This window comes from Ylistrum balloti, unplaced genomic scaffold (genome assembly GCF_031769215.1).
Source record: "Ylistrum balloti isolate Yb309-2 unplaced genomic scaffold, AGI_CSIRO_Ybal_v1 Utg369566, whole genome shotgun sequence".
NCBI lineage: Eukaryota > Metazoa > Mollusca > Bivalvia > Pectinida > Pectinidae > Ylistrum > Ylistrum balloti.
The window spans coordinates 325,151-337,303 of record NW_026781864.1 but is presented as its reverse complement, the minus strand read 5'-3'; the positions used below and the strand labels follow the sequence as shown (position 1 = coordinate 337,303).

General features: G+C 37.4%; 1 protein-coding gene across 2 annotated transcripts in view; it reads right to left on the bottom strand.

The window, feature by feature from the left end:
- Positions 1–12,153, bottom strand: part of LOC132554845 (serine/arginine repetitive matrix protein 2-like) — a 167,106-nt gene that overhangs the window by 14,061 nt on the left and 140,892 nt on the right. For both annotated transcript variants that reach the window (XM_060219204.1, XM_060219277.1), the window contains exon 8: positions 11,693–11,797. In XM_060219204.1, coding sequence (XP_060075187.1) covers positions 11,693–11,797 — 105 coding nt within the window. The remainder of the gene's footprint in view (positions 1–11,692; positions 11,798–12,153) is intronic.

The window sequence follows — 12,153 nt, the reverse complement described above, 5'->3', positions numbered from 1 at the left end:
GGCCTCTGTCACAGCATACACTTAAGTGAGCGGTGAGAGTAACTGACATTCCAGGTATAAAGAGCATCAGATTATTGATATTACAAGTCTTACTTAACGAATACTGCTGATTCTGATAAAGTCTTGTGGTCAATTGCTTTAGTACTGAGAGTAGTTTAAAAGTCAATGATCCTAAAGACTAGTAAATGTTTGTAAGACACAACCATCCATGCTCCGATGCATAAACGTATTATTGTTTGATGAAATGTGACCTTTGACCCTGTAACGTGACCTTTGACCCTGTTACCTTGACTCGTGGTGACCATCTTTACATAAGGTGGAACTTGATGCTATGATACTATTGGTTAGTGAATCCATTGCCAGTTTCTGAATGAATGACAATGAGTTGGAACTTGGAAGAATGGGGTGGGTGGACATGGGTAACACTGTATGATCCCGTCCACCAAATAGATATGACATAAACACTTAAGGATGCAGGAAAGACTTAAGCTCACTTAGCCTGAAAGTATACATAAAAGTCAGGAAAAGTAATAGATTGTACATTGTCACTTCTTTTTTTTTATGTCCATTTCAATCAAATATGATAACAGACCCCTTGTTACTAAAGAACCAACACATTTCAAATATATCTACATTGTGTTCAAGTGTACCCACACTGTGTTCACATTTACCCACATTGTGTTCAAGTGTACCCACACTGTGTTCACATTTACCCACACTGTGTTTAAGTGTACCCACACTGTGTTCACATTTACCCACATTGTGTTCAAGTGTACCCACAATGTGTTCACATTTACCCACATTGTGTTCAAGTGTACCCACACTGTGTTCACATTTACCCACATTGTGTTCAAGTGTACTCACACTGTGTTCACATTTACCCACATTGAGTTCAAGTGTACCCACACTGTGTTCACATTTACCCACATTGTGTTTAAGTGTACCAACACTGTGTTCACATTTACCCACATTGTGTTCAAGTGTACTCACACTGTGTTCACATTTACACACATTGTGTTCAAGTGTACTCACACTGTTCACATTTACCAACATTGTGTTCAAGTGTAATCACATTGTGTTCTACCCACATTGTGTTCAAGTGTATCCACACTGTGTTCACATTTAGCCACATTGTGTTCAAGTGTACTCACATTGTGTTCTACCTACTATGTGTTCAAGTGTACCCACACTGTGTTCACATTTACCCACATTGTGTTCTACCCACATTGTGTTCAAGTGTATCCACACTGTGTTCACATTTAGCCACATTGTGTTCAAGTGTACCCATACTGTGTTCACATTTAGCCACGTTGTGTTCAATGTACCAACACTGTGTTCACATTTACCCACATTGTGTTCAAGTGTAATCACATTGTGTTCTGCCCACATTGTGTTCAAGTGTACCCACATGTGTTCACATTTAGCCACATTGTGTTCAAGTGTACCCACATGTGTTCACATTTACCCACATTGTGTTCAAGTGTAGCCACACTGTATTTAAATGTACAAACACTGTGTTTAAACATACCAACACTGTGTTCAAATGTAGACACACTGTATTTAAATGTACAAACACTGTGTTTAAACATACCAACACTGTGTTCAAATGTAGCCACACTATGTTAAATGTACAGACATTGTGTCCAAATCCCTCTTTGTTCAAATCAATAAACATGAGAAAAAATTGTTCTAGAAATGATTTTAAGTTGAATTAATCACTTTTTGGTCTCCTATCAGTTCTGTAACATTCTAATGATGACTACATGAAGCTGGGGTGGCCGTGTAGAAACATGGCGATAATAAACGTATAATTGGCTAAGCAGTTGAGCTTCAGCAGCTACACAACAACACTACATCTGATTGAATGAAAAAAATATTTTCAAACATAGATTTTCATCAATTACTTCATCAATAAAAATAACTTTCCGTATTCTGGCACAAAAAAGAAGGTTGATAATGAACCCATAATTTTCAATTTCATTTTTCCAAAATCAAAACATTTTAAGACTAACTGAGAATGGGGTTGGGTCTATAACTGCATGATAAATCACCAATTTATCTCCCCTTGTTAATGATAGTTATATTGGATATGGAAATATCAAATTATTTTTGAAATATATATGGCATATTTGTATCAATAGAACTAGTAACTCATAGCAATCCAATTAAAGCAGTATAATGGATCGCAGAAACGGGTCACACAGAGGGGCCCCTGTGATGATGAGATCCCAGTACATGTATCTATCTCAATTACAGTCAATGTAACCCTCGCTTACAAATAGTAAACACACTCATCAGTGGAACAAGCATTAACCTTCATCAAATTTTGCTGTTCTACTCTCAACAATCGTCCAATATAATTCAACAGACTCATACTCAGCCATTTTCTCATGCATTGTAATCGGCTGCAGGAGTCTGAGGCTCATGGCATAGTAAACAATCCCAGGTACACAATGTTTTAACATGTACAAGGATATAATTGTCTTAATATGAACCCTTCATAACATCTGTGTATAAAATATCTTAATGACAATGCTGTGTCTGTACAAGGATATAAAATATCTTAATGACAATGCTGTGTCTGTACCAGGGTATAAAATATCTTAATGACAATGCTGTGTCTGTACCATGGTATAAAATATCTTAATGACAATGGTGTGTCTGTACCAGGATATAAAATATCTTAATGACAATGGTCTTTCTGTACTGGGGTATAAAATATCTTAATGACAATGGTCTGTCTGTACCAGGATATAAAACATCTTAATGACAATGGTCTGTCTGTACTGGAGTATAAAATATCTTAATGACAATGGTCTGTCTGTACCAGGCTATGAAATATCTTAATGACAATGCTGTGTCTGTACCAGGCTATAAAATATCTTAATGACTATGCTGTGTCTGGACCGGAGTATAAAACATCTTAATGACAATGGTCTGTCTGTACCAGGCTATAAAATATCTTAATGACTAGGCTGTGTCTGTACCAGGCTATAAAATATCTTAATGACAATGCTGTGTCTGGACCGGAGTATAAAACATCTTAATGACAATGGTCTGTCTGTACCAGGCTATAAAATATCTTAATGACTAGGCTGTAGAGATACCTGGCTATGAATTACATTACAGTACTTCAATGGTGTTGGGACATTCTCTGATAGACAGGTCTACTTCTGTCTATTTAACACATAATTCTGATTTGATATTCTAATGTGATCTGAAAATCTAAACTGAAAACTTCATCACCAAATTCTACAGTACCAATATATTTCCCAAAAGACCTGTATACTTATCATCACCTTGGTAAGTGTTTGAAGACAGCATTTCAAAATACTTACAGAATGACATTAGGTCTGAAGTTGTGACAAACATTAACTACAACCCAACAGAACAAAAGAAAAGTAAACAACAAATTCTTTAAAAAGCACATGTAAAATATCATATATCCAGATGTTCCAAGAGGGTTAGCCTCTTCTGCTTCAACCACAACATTAGTCATGTAAATATTCATCAATCTCATGATGTAATGCTCCAAAACTGAAAACCACAAGTACAACAGACAAGAGGCCTTACAGCCTTGATGTCATCTAAGGTAAACGTTATTGAATATAAAGTTTATAGAGTAAGAAATTGCGACTATGATGATAATAAGACTGGGGAGATGTGATTTAAGTAACAGATTAAACAAATTACAAATATGTAATTTTCCATTATCAATTACAGTAAATTTCATCCCCTCCCTAAGGGGAAATATGAGATCCTAACAGTCATGAGATTCCCAATTCTGGTAAAACACCTGAAGATCCTTCCATCGATCAAGAGTATGGATTCTCAATTATTTGGTTGTTGAGAAGAAAACTTTTTGAAATTGGAGCCAATTTAACACCCTTTGGCTCCACCTTTCAGGCCTCTGGGGGTGAGGACCATATAGTTCAAAGTTTTGGTTTACCTTCGACTATGGAGCTTTTCCATCATACAAGGCATGCTTACACTGTACACTGATTTTCATTGTGTAACAATTGTCTGCATACCTTATCTTTTGAAACTGAATGAAAATTGTTATGGAATCATCTTTTTACTTTTTATAAATGTTTTTTGGTAGTAGTAATGAGATTGCCTGAAACACCTCAACAGTTCCAGACAAAGTAACAATTAGTGTTACCATGGGACAAATTCTGGAGTTGTATTGGAATTCCTAATACCATCGGAAAGTTTGATTTCAAATCTGGTTACAACTTTTTAAAAAATTTCTGCTGTGATCTGTCTGATATGATCAAGTGAGGTTTGATATAAACCTACCTTGGTACTTTTATTTAGAATAACGATCGAAGATAAGGTAGGTATTGGTTATAAGGGATTGTTGTACTGACGTTACAAGCCCTTGTAATGTCACTTCTGCCTGTCTGGCTTAGAGAATTACAGCAATTCATTATCACTGGTACTTCATAAATCTACAAATATGGCTTTTTCATAGAGTACGTAATTATAAGTCAACATCAAAGTCCTGTTAGAGGGAGTGTAAATGACGTATAGGTTACAACAGTAACACAGCAGCCATTTCTCTTGCCCCTCTTGAGGGACGGTCCTGTAATTTCAAATGTCTATTGGGCCGATGGTCAGACTGATGAATGTCCAGCTGTGGGTAGTGCCTCACAAGGATTCCATCACTACAAGAGTCTTGAGGTTCCTTGGGCCTTGTACACACTCCTCGAGCCTCACAGACGTTCCTCTGGGGTTTAAGGAACAGTATATTAACACACAATATTATCAAAGGCAGTGAAGTATAACTACACATTGTTGGCTTTCTTTACAAGCTTAGTGATGCAATGATCAATATTTCATACCTGGCTAGTCCATCTTTTATAACGGGTGAGATTGTCTCCAGGCAGTTTCTTTCTATTATAACACAATTCCCTCCTGTTCAACCATCTGTCATTCCTGAGAGAAAACTGTCACCACGACGATAACAAACCTGCTCGACTGGCAGGTTCTTCTATTGAATCTTTTAATTTGGAACAGTGATCTGGAGAAGTAGAAGTTTGCTCTCTGTGGACTTAACCATGCAGACCAATATTTCATACAAGTTTTTCTTTGTTGATGTACATTTTGAGTTCAACAAATAGATTTTGGATAATTTCATCCTCACACTGATAGACGCCCTCTACACCTTCTCCGCCTTCCTTAGTCAGGAGTGTCAGGAGTGTCAGTGATGTCTGAATACAAGGCTAAAGTGAACTAGTACATGACTGTACTATTAACCATTCTGAGTCTAATGATCACTGTAGATGAAAAAGACACTTTAAAATCATTCAAATATGTATTGCTTGGTGTATATATGTTCAAAGTATCAGGCAGGCTTACTGCCACATCAATGTAATTTTCAAATCTCCCTATAAAGATAATTTCAGCCCTTGGGCACATTTCCACAATGTTTTTACATAGGCTATGTAAATTACATAGTGTTATACCAAATAAGTGTCATTACCATCCAGCCTTTTTCCGATATCTAACTAATCTGGAGAGGACACATTTTCATCATGAGGGTTCTCTCCCCTGTTGTGCACTAGTAACAATGGTTACTCATTCTGACATAGAAATGAATAGCTTAAAAAAAATAAAACTTCAACTCAAATAACATTTTCGACAAATTAAAAGAAAATATGAATCTAATACAGAAGGTGATGGCATTGAATGAAACTTGAGGGACATGATATTTTAAAGAGAACTGATTGTATTTGGTTACTAGCGACACTATTAACGTCATATGAACACCTGCTGCACAGTGTGCCTCCTTTTACATCCAGCTGATGACTCAATCGTCACGGAAAAGCAAGTTGACTGCTTTAATGAGAAGGGAAAGGGTTACATCTGAGATGTCTCAAGTTTAAATCATAATATTTCAGTTAATATTCTTCCAAATTTTACCAATAAAACTTAACTTAATTATTTCCCCTGAAATAAAGTGTTATCAAAATTTAAAGAAAAGAATTACCCAGATACAAGGAATGTTATGTAAACCTGAATGTTATAACACTGACATCAGGGTAGCTATGTGTTATAATAACAGCAAGATAGTTATGTTATAACACTGACATCAGGGAAGCTATGTGTTATAATAACAGCAAGATAGTTATGTTATAACACTGACATCAGGGTAGCTATGTGTTATAATAACAGCAAGATAGTTATGTTATAACACTGACATCAGGGTAGCTATGTGTTATAATAACAACAAGATAGTTATATAATACTGAATGTTATAACACTGACATCAGGGTATCTATGTGTTATAATAACAGCTAGATAGTTATGTTATAACACTGACATCAGGGTAGCTATGTGTTATAATAACAGCTAGATAGTTATGTTATAACACTGACATCAGGGTAGCTATGTGTTATAATAACAGCAAGATAGTTATGTAATACTGAATGTTATAACACTGACATCAGGGTAGCTATTTGTTATAATCACAGCAAGATAGTTATGTTATAACACTGACATCAGGGAAGCTATGTGTTATAATAACAGCAAGATAGTTATGTTATAACACTGACATCAGGGTAGCTATGTGTTATAATAACAACAAGATAGTTATGTTATAACACTGACATCAGGGAAGCTATGTGTTATAATAACAGCAAGATAGTTATGTTATAACACTGACATCAGGGTAGCTATGTGTTATAATAACAGCAAGATAGTTATGTTATAACACTGACATCAGGGAAGCTATGTGTTATAATAACAACAAGATAGTTATGTTATAACACTGACATCAGGGTAGCTATGTGATATAATAACTGATAACATGGTAGTTTGAGTTATGTGATGGATGTTATTACACTGATACCAGGGTAGTTATATAATAAGTGCTATTTCACTGATAACAGGACAGTCATGTGTTGGGTGTTTTTACTCTGATAGTAAGACAGTTATGTGATGGATGTTATTACAGAATGATAAAGCCGAATGGTGTGGGGTTATGTGGATACTGAACGAATGCTAAAGCCTGATATTAACAGTGTATTCCAGTCCCTGTCAATATCTAATATAGCTTATAAACATAAATCACAGAGTTCAGTACACCTTATAACTCATCCAACATGATGTAATCCCCTAGATACTTCACTTTCCTTCTTACTAAGATCACTTCCTTACTTCCTCTATCTTCTCTGGCTTGCCTTTTCTCCATGATCTTTAATTAGCTACTTCTCGAGGTCTAAAGCTTCCCTAGCTTTCTAGCTTCCCTCTTCCCTAGCTTTCTAGCTTCCATCTTCCCTAGCTTTCTAGCTTCCCTCTTTCCTAGCTTTCTAGCTTCCCTCTTCCCTAGCTTTCTAGCTTCCCTCTTCCCTAGCTTTCCAGCTTCCCTCTTCCCTAGCTTTCTAGCTTCCATCTTCCCTAGCTTTCTAGCTTCCATCTTCCCTAGCTTTCTAGCTTCCATCTTCCCTAGCTTTCTAGCTTCCCTCTTCCCTAGCTTTCCAGCTTCCCTCTTCCCTAGCTTTCTAGCTTAGCTTTCTAGCTTCCCTCTTCCCTAGCTTTCTAGCTTCCCTCTTCCCTAGCTTTCCAGCTTCCCTCTTCCCTAGCTTTCCAGCTTCCCTCTTCCCTAGCTTTCTAGCTTCCCTCTTCCCTAGCTTTCTAGCTTCCCTCTTCCCTAGCTTTCCAGCTTCCCTCTTCCCTAGCTTTCCAGCTTCCCTCTTCCCTAGCTTTCTAGCTTCCCTCTTCCCTAGCTTTCTAGCTTCCCTCTTCCCTAGCTTTCTAGTTTCCCTCTTCCCTAGCTTTCTAGCTTCCCTCTTCCCTAGCTTTCTAGCTTAGCTTTCTAGCTTCCCTCTTCCCTAGCTTTCTAGCTTCCATCTTCCAACAGTCTCTTGCTTCCCTTTATCAAGACCCTTAGCTTCTGTAATCTCTAGATCTGTAGTTTCCGTCTTCATAAAATCTCTAGCCTCCCTCTTTTCTAGATCTTCAGCTTCCTCTTCACAAGATCTCTAGCTTCCTTATTTTTTAGATCTGAAGCTTCCCCCTTAACAAGATCTTTAGCTTCTATCTTCTTAAAATCTTTATCTTCCTTCTTCACAAGATCTCCAGCCTCCCTATTTTCTAGATCTTCAGCTTCCCCTTCACAAGATCTCCAGCTTTCATCTTCCAAAGATTCCTAGCTTCCCTTTCACAAGATCTCTAGCTTTCCTCTTCTCTAGATTTTCAGCTTCCCTTTTCTCAAGATCTCCAGGTTCCTTCATCCTGAAATCTTTAGCTGCCTTCTTCCAAAGATTCTTTGCCTCCTCTTCTCAAGATCTTAAGTTTCCTTCTTCCCAAAATCTCCAGCTTCCTTCTTCTCAAGATCTCCAGCTTCCTTCTTCTCAAGATCTCCAGCTTCCTCCTTCTCAAGATCTCCAGCTTCCTCCTTCTCAAGATCTCCAGCTTCTCAAGATCTCCAGCTTCCTTCTTCTCAAGATCCCCAGCTTCTCAAGATCTCCAGCTCCTTTCTTCTTCAGATCTCCAGCTTCCTTCTTCTCAAGATCTCCAGCTTCCTTCTTCTCAAGATCTCCAGCTTCCTTCTTCTCAAGATCTCCAGCTTCCTCCTTCTCAAGATCCCCAGCTTCTCAAGATCTCCAGCTTCCTTCTTCTCAAGATCTCCAGCCTCCTTCTTCTCAAGATCTCCAGCCTCTTTCTCGAGATCTCCAGCCTCCTTCTTCCAAATATCTCTAATAACCTTCTTCCTAGTCCCCCTATAACTGAGATCTTTAGAACATCCCTCTATAAAGATCACTGTTTCTAGTGTTTCCCTCCTAACCCTTTCAAGTATTTCCAGTCACTCCTCCCTCTTCAATCCTAATTCATCTTCCCATTAACACCGACACATTTAAGATCAGATGAGAAGACTTGTCAATATTAATTGCTTGTGATTCAAAAACAGATACCACACACAATCAAATTTAAAAAGATTGGCGGATGAAACAAATTTTTCATTCCACAAAATATGCCTCTCCCATAAATCACAATGGCAGTATTAACAAATTTTGTGTTGAATTATTTTTGCAATTTTCTAATTTAGATTTATATGTATTAGTTCCTATGTATTGATCAGCCTTTAGTACTTTTACCAAATCATATTTTATTGAAGCTTCAATTCAAAGTGACAGAATTGGACGAAAAAAAAATCTTTGAAAATTTCTTTATGATTAATGTGCTTTTGTTGTTGTTTTTTTTAAACTTCTTTTGAAGTCCATTTAAAGCATTATATTTTTCAGTTAATTACAAAATCTTCAAAGCATGACTGAACTTTGATTGTTTTATAATTATGTGCCTCCTGGGAACATAAAAACATCAGGGCCATCTACCAGGGGAAATAACTCTACAAGTTTTCATGTATTACACATAAACGTCTCCTGGTGGGTTAAAACAGAGTCATCTACCAAAGGCTGTACCCCAATATTAGTACATTCCATTTATTACACATGCAAGTTCCCTAGTGACTTAAAACAAGGGAGATAACTCAATATCACTAGATTCCATGTATTACACACATATTTCCTGGTGACTGCAAATGGTGGGACCAACTACTAGGGGAGACAACTCCATGTTAAAAGGTTCCATGTATAACACACATACATTTCTATGTGATTGAAAACATTAGCACTATCTACCCCGGTTGATGGCCCTAATGACCTTTAATGTGTTGATGGGCCCTTAAGAATCTAAAAATGATAATAGAACCATCTACCACTGGATATAACCCAATGCTAATAAGTTCCATGTATTACACACACATTTGTTTGTGATTTAAAACATTAGGATCATCTACCAGGGGAGATAACTCAATGTTCCCCTGGTGACCTTAACATCAGGACTATCTACCAATGGCAGTGAATCAATCATATCAGAATTTGAATGTCAGTGAACAGTTACTAGAAGGCCATAGTGTTGAATTTTATTCCCGGTCACCTACTTAACTAATGTTGTACTTGTCAGAAGTAGTTGTGGGAGTTGATAGAGATAGCCCCATCATAGGTACACAAGGTATCACGATACCTAAATATCTATGTTCCCCCATCACAAGTACACAAGGTATCACAATACCTACATATCTATGTTCCCCCACTACAGGTAAAGGAGGTATCTAGATTCCTACATATCTAGTATGGAGTTTTATGTTCTTTTCCCCTTCACAGATGCTTGGCGGTTGTCCATTCCTCAATCCATCAGATCACCTGACAGAATGCCATGTGGGTAATTATATGGCCCAATGTTCCCCCAGGAAATGTGTATCAAATACAGTTCATCTTTTACTCTTCACTATTGACAACCACTGGTATACGATTCGAGTGGGAAACTGTTCACACCCCTGAAAATATTCCACATATGTACACTTATTGATGCTCATTGGATGTATAAACAAGAGGCCAACAGGTCTTAAGGGTCATCTGACTATAGAGACCTATATATGAATAGGCTTAAAATAAATTGCTCATCTACACTATGTCTTACATAGAAGACATTGGTTGATTCATAAAGACATTTCCTGTAAAAAAGACATCATGTTCTTTATACATGCAATACACAAATGCCATTACTCCACACATATTCTTTGTTAGAAAAGCATGCTACAGGCCAAATTTCAAGACCCTTCGCATTTTGGTTATTGAGAGGTTGCTTATGCATTTCAACATATTTGACCCCTGTGACCTTGACAGTGGGTCAAGGTAATTTATTTTAACAAACTTAGTAGCCCTTCATTCCATCGTGCTACAGGCCCAATATCAGCACCCTGCGCCTTTTGGTTGTTGAGAAGATGTTGTTTAAAGGTTTTAACATTTTGACTCCTGTGACCTTGAAAGTGGGTCAAAGTCATTCATATCAACAAACTGGCACTACATCCTATCATGCTACAGGCTCAATATCAGTACCCTTAGCCTTCTGTCATAGTCATTTGAATGGAAATGTTTATGTATGGCAAACAGAGTTTGGTGGACAATGCACAGCACAAGGTTTATGATGACAGACGAAACACAATGGCTATAGGTCATCCTGACTCTTCAGGTCAGATGACCTAAAAAGGACTTACTCAGCTAAGGTGAAAGGCACATGTCTTATCATGACATCATCTGTCCACCTATGCTCTAAATACATGATTCCAGTACACCAGCACACATGCTATGACAAATAAAACATATATTATATTTTCACCCAAAACAAATTTCAACACCAATGAAGGTGAATTGTATCTTACAGCTTATATCTGTCCCGATAAACACTAATGTGTTCTGTGTACACCGAGGTGATGAGTCTTCCACAGTGAAGCCGTAATTTCTGCACATTAAGGGAAATACGAACACTGAAGTAGATGCATGATCATTAGTCCATCTTTCCTTGGATATCTAATAATACCGTTCTTGTGATCCTCCCATGAGAGAGGTGGAATAGATTGTCGGCTGTGAATTGGTCACAAGAGTGCTGACAGGGGTCAGATGATAAGGCAACCACAAATTACGGTGGTAAAGAAAAATGATATTGTCACAGAAATCAGAAATCAGATGAATTTCCATTGTATGTATAATCAAGATTAATGTTTCAATATCTGTTTTTCAAAAGGGGAGGTAATTATATTTAAGAAAATAGGTAACCATTAGGAGAAGGGAGGTAACTGTACGGAAAGGGGAGGTAACTGTGTGAAGTGATGTATACTGGTACCTACCTGTCACTGTCTGATGGGCTGGCAGATCGGCTGTCAGAACTAGAACTAGGGGAGCGTCGCCGGCGCCGTTTCTTGGATCTTTTCTGAGAATGTGACGATTCACTGCTGAGAACACAAAAAACAGGTATCAATAACAGAAAACAGACAGAAATATTGAACTACCAATTCTGAAATTTGATAAAGTTAACATACTACGGAGCAGATGATAATGGTTTCTAGGAAGTCAATTAATCTTTGTAAAAGCAGAAAAGCACACAAAGAAAATGTTTACTTCGAGGTTGAGTAGCTGAAGTAAGCTGCTCAGTATACATAGTGTTATGTTGCACTGCTCCCAATCCTTTCTGTTATAATATAATTTACTGTCTCAGAACTCAATAATGTTCATCATTCCTCTAGTAATCCATACAGAGAAAGATCCTTCTGAATCTTTAGTTTTAATCCTGATGTCTAAGATTTGTTTT